This window comes from Bactrocera tryoni, chromosome 3 (assembly GCF_016617805.1).
Source record: "Bactrocera tryoni isolate S06 chromosome 3, CSIRO_BtryS06_freeze2, whole genome shotgun sequence".
NCBI classification, from domain to species: domain Eukaryota; kingdom Metazoa; phylum Arthropoda; class Insecta; order Diptera; family Tephritidae; genus Bactrocera; species Bactrocera tryoni.
In genome coordinates, this window is record NC_052501.1 from 36,833,601 (window position 1) to 36,838,956 (window position 5,356).

Here is a 5,356-nt window from a genome sequence, read left to right on the forward strand (position 1 = left end):
TCCAATGCAAGTGAGCGTGTGGTTCAGTGGTGGCATACTTTTAGGCGCGCTAGCGTAGATGCTGTGCAGTTAGCTTGGTGAAGCAAAAGAATTTCGCGAAACCTTCCAGAGCTGGCAATGCACTGTGTGTCCGAGCAGAGCGAGCAAGAGTGGCCTTACGGAAAAATAGAGTGTAAGATTGCTGAGCGATTGTCAGATAAGGAGGTACGTCGACAATTCCACTGGTACTGGCTGCGTTTGGATATCGTCGCTATGTATTTTTAATGAGCTGCGATGGTGAGGTCGACCACAACAACCAGCACACCGCCGCGCTGCTGTCGTCTTGCGAAAGTGAAAAATTATCAGCGGAGAAAAAGATAAGCGCTGAAGGCATGACAGTCGCATCACTTCCTATGCCCCGGTGTTTCCTGTCGCCAACCGACCGACCGAAGGGCCACTACCCGGCGTAGTGTGAACGCTTAGCCTGGCGTCATCGTTGCGGTTGCTGCTGCTGCTGCTGCGGCGATTATGTGCGCGCTCCTTCCATCGTGGCACCTCTGCCACCGCCATCCCTCACAACCGCATTATGGGTTTACGGAGTTTTGGTTTTAGCTCGGATTTCCATAATGAAACATTTTTATTGCCATTGGCACTTCATTAAACTAAACTCATGAATATTATGAATTTTCTTACATTTTTCTGACTTTCAATGCAATGAGCAACAGCAACAACCACAATAAATATGGCAGCAGAATCAACAGTGTTTGGTTAGCTTTGAGTTGAGCGCGCGTCGCAAGGAGAATGACAAGCGCGCAAGAAAGTCAAGGCGTCGCCACCGTCGCCACCACCACACGCCGAAAGGATGACGTAGAAGAAATATCGCTGTTGGCATTTTTGCTGTTTGCTTGAGCTCTTCCGTTTTCATATCTACATACAAATCTACATATCTGTGCACATACTTGTATCTATGGTAACTGCTTTCGTAGTTCGCTTTTTGTGGTTTCTCTATTTCCACCACCAGCTGGCAAACACAACAAAATTCAAGTATAATAGTACCCCGGTCGTTGTTGTATTTATTTATTTGCGCATCTTTTGAAATATCTGACGGTGTGATAAGCAACACATCATTCTTACCTGTTTAGTGGGGAGTCTACATCCAGGATATTGAAACCTAGCTCCTAGCTGAGCACTGGGTAGTAAAACACGAGACCAATTAATCAACGATCTCCTCGCGATATATACATCGATCGAAAATTAATGAAGAACATATCTGAATTTGAAAGAGTATGATATATAATACTATATATCATTATACCCTGATTAGGGTTTACTAAGCATGTCACGATGTTTGTAACACCCAAAAGGAACTGTCGAAGACCTTATAAAGTGTATATATAAATGATTAGAGTGGCGAGTTGCGTCGACTTAGTCATGTTCGTCAGTAAGTTCACAAAGTTGCCTTAGTTTTTGAGATATCGATCTGGAACTTTGTGCAAGTATTTTTCTCTCCAAGGATCTGCTCATTTGTCGGAACTGTTGATACGTGGCCATTATTGTATATAGCTGGCACACAAACTGAACGATCAAATTCATGTCAAGCAATTACTGCCTAAAGAAATGGTACACTATACGGAGAAATTTATCACATCGATCAACTCTGATCTCTGAAATTTCGAAAAAGTGTTGTTGGTTCGCCCTCTAAAAGTTTTAATGCTTCTTAAACCACTATAGCTACAATAATCAAATTCTTTAAGAGTTCCTACCTGCAGTGCGAAAAAGGATGAAATCGAATTATTATCTCGCTCTATTCCCGTATAACGGTTTTGTTAAAAAACGCTTAAAGGTTTAAGATGGTTAAAAGGGGGATTTTTAAGAGCCAGTGTCAAATTTGGGCGATAGCCTTGGTATCGATCACATTCATATGAATATCCATATCTCGGAACCTACTCGAACGAAGCGCGAATTCGGTATACAATATAATCTACTCCTATATCACAGTGTTAAAATGGTTAAAGGTTCATATTTTTAACCCGAGGCCTATGGAATTCGATATGGAAAACCAAGTTGATCATTGACATGATTAGTAAAATCGGAAACAGAGGGAGTACTGAGTAAACGAAAGATATCGACTGATATGACTCCTTCGTTTTTGGCGCCTATCCTTGATATCCTGCCCATCCGATATTGTAAGAGCGGTGTGGGATAAATTTAGTAAGATAGTTTACTGTCGGACCAAGATTTGTTATTATAAACAAGTTTTACGTTTGACGGTTCTCCAATAATGGAATTTACTCAAAGTTGTTATTACTGTGCCTACACCTGGCAGTGGAGTTTTTCTCATTCTTGCTGTCATTGAGTCCGACTTAGGCATAAGAGAATATTAGCATTGGCTTTACTTAGCTGTGCAAATAGTTAGGCAATGAAATGAACCCTAACATCACCAAATGGGCATAAGGTCCAGGATTCGTGATAAAAATAATCCCATGGGTTTACCTGAAGCAGCGTAAGAAAACTTATAAATATACCGTTTAACTATGTATAGATCTTATTATTTGAAATCATTTACGGATTCAGGAAGCGGTTTAGACTGACCAAAGATGCATTTACTTTAATCCCATTGGAAATAAAATTTAACTGGCATTTATCAACTATAGGACCACCAATGCGTCAATTAGCAGTGGCTTTGTCCCTTTTGGCGAGTGGAGGCCATCAACACTCAGTTGGAAACGACTTTTTTATTGGAATGTGTCAAAGCTCAGTATGTAAAATTGTAGGGGACGTGGTTAACGAAATGGAAACAAAACTTTGTCCACATTTTATTAAGTTTTTGCCAGACCGTTTATCTAAGTGCACAGAATACTTTGTTGGGAAATATGAAGTATCAGGAGGTATGTTTGTCGACTAAATAAAGATGCTAAAAATAAATTTACAAATTTTTAGTTATCGGATGTATTGATGGTACACAATTAGGTCTTCAAAAACCAGCTGCGAATGAACATATGTTTTTCAACAATACCACAGTCTTAATTCAATGATAGTAAGTCGTATATATACATGTATGTACTCAGAAATACATAGTACATGCATTTATATATTTGTATTTGAACCACACACTTACGAATAAATATGTACAGACATATGTATATTTGCAGATTTGTGATTACTTAGAAACTCTATTTGCACAACAAAACCAAGAAGGAGGAAATTTTTACCGCGAAGAAGTCGTAGATGCGCCAGATATCACCGAGCTGGAAGTTGTTCAAGCTGCTGCGCGCTTTGAAAATAGCAAAGCTCCAGGATTAGATGGTATCCCGAGTAGGGCTCTTAAAATTGCGGTCAGCTATGATCCAAAGCCATTTTCGGAACTGTACACACGTTGCCTTCATGAAGGAGTGTTTCCAAAAATTTTGAAAGTACAAAGGCTAGCACCCTTACAGGAGCCAAACAAGCCGGCAGGAGAACCAAGCTCCTATCGACCGTTCTGTATGATCGATACGATTGGCAAAATCCTGGAGCGGATAGTCTGTACCCGCCTAGAAAATCATATGGAAAAAAATGGTGGTCTCTCTGATAACTAACATGGCTTTTGTAGAAAGCGTTCAACTCTGGATGCAATTAATCGCTGTTAATAATCATCTGTACCAACTCATTTAAACCTTCTTCTGGCATTGCATCTCTAAAATACTTAACTATTGTCAACCCTTCTACTGCAACATCCATATCCGTAGCTTGGAGGAGTGGTTCTTCTGCTACATTTAAGCGCTTTTCCTCTTACGGACCACTGTCAGTCCTTTGTTTCGAGGCTTCGTTGAATGAAATTTTCTTTTTTATATTATGCTTTTAATTAGCAAATAACCATTTTTGTAATTTGTTAAAATTTTAATCATCTATTATTTTATTATTTATTAATTTTAACTGATATATTCAAAACTTTTGTACTGTAACGTTTCTCAAGTAGCTAACGAGTGACATTTCTTTCGTACAAACAAGAGGAAATTTAAAATTTCGAAAGTGCGTATTCGATAGCTACTGCAACGATCCGGAAACTAAAAAAATACATGAATTTCGCTCCTTAACGAGTGTCGCGGTTAGGGCCCTGACTTCTCTTTCGTTCGCATATGTTTTTAATCTCTCGGTCACTGCAATTACTTTTACAATTACTTACGGTTGACTTCAGCAAATTCAAACTATTATCTTATACATATTTAACTTTATATTGTCTACTAGTGCCGGCAAAGAATTTCTTGCTTTGTCCTGTATTCAGGTGCCTTAACTTAGGATACATAAAATTATAAATAATTTGTGTGAAGTGCGTTTGTTTAAGCTAAAAATATTTAACTCTCATTATGATAATAAGTGTCTTCCGTTGTGATTATGCGATTCAAATATAATCTCACTCTTCTTCATTGACGTTGGCCAGCAGAGCTAGGAGACTGTAGGCATTGTTCATAGTCTTGAAAGTAAAATTATTATAGAAGTAATGTACATATACACATATGTAAGTAAAAACGTTTTCTGAAATACCTTCGAAAAAACCGGCAGCCCAATTTGGAAATAACCTCCGGCATACAAAGCTATTGGCTGCTTTAAATGTTCCATGTAAAGAAAAATTTGACGTCTATTATACAAAGACATCTTAGTCCAATCGCAATTGTAGAGATGATTGCTCAAATTCTCTGATTCCACGATTATTTCGTTGGCATAATAACATGGTAGAAATATTTCTAATGCCATAGCACTGACATATTGTATGAAACCCAAAAAATTAGATGGGTTCTCACTAAAGCTTATCTAAATAATGATAACTGTTGTTAAATACTTCACACAGGTCGGCAATAAATAAAGAACTTACGCGTTGTATGGAGTAAATAGAGCAGCAAATGATGAGAGAACTGAATATAATCTGTGCCAGCACAGGCCACGTTATGATTTTCTGACAGCTTTTGGCCATACTAAAGAATTGCGTATAAAACAAGTACATCGTTAGAAGTTAGTTAAACTATTATGAATTTCTATTCACCGAAACTAACCACTCAACTCGTTGATGGATTTTTATTATGTTTTCAAGCTCAGTGGTGATCTCCCTATCGTTCTCTTGATCACCCAATCGCTCCATCCTCATGCCAATCATGCGCAGGCAAAGTGTGAAATGGAACATTAAGTAACACAAAAATAATTCGATTTGGGTGTTGCATAGGCAGCTGAATGGCACGACCACATCTTCGTATAGGAATAGAGGCCACGCATTACTACCGCGCCACGACGCTGGCATCCAGTATGGGATGGGAAGTGCAAGTGTTTCCATGAAGAAAACGGAAAGCAAAGTCATGAACGCCGAGCAAATGCTGATAAGCGAATAGACTAATACAACCTTCCG

General features: G+C 38.8%; 1 protein-coding gene across 1 annotated transcript; it reads right to left on the bottom strand.

The window, feature by feature from the left end:
- Positions 1-4,220: 4,220 nt before the first annotated feature.
- On the bottom strand, positions 4,221-4,725 carry LOC120772834 (odorant receptor 94a-like). Its single transcript, XM_040101640.1, has 2 exons — positions 4,504-4,725; positions 4,221-4,432 (listed from the first exon to the last, which is right to left on the bottom strand). The coding sequence occupies exons 1-2, from the start codon at positions 4,711-4,713 to the stop codon at positions 4,373-4,375; spliced, it is 270 nt and encodes an 89-aa protein (XP_039957574.1). The 5' UTR covers positions 4,714-4,725; the 3' UTR covers positions 4,221-4,372.
- Between the last annotated feature and the right edge of the window lie 631 nt (positions 4,726-5,356).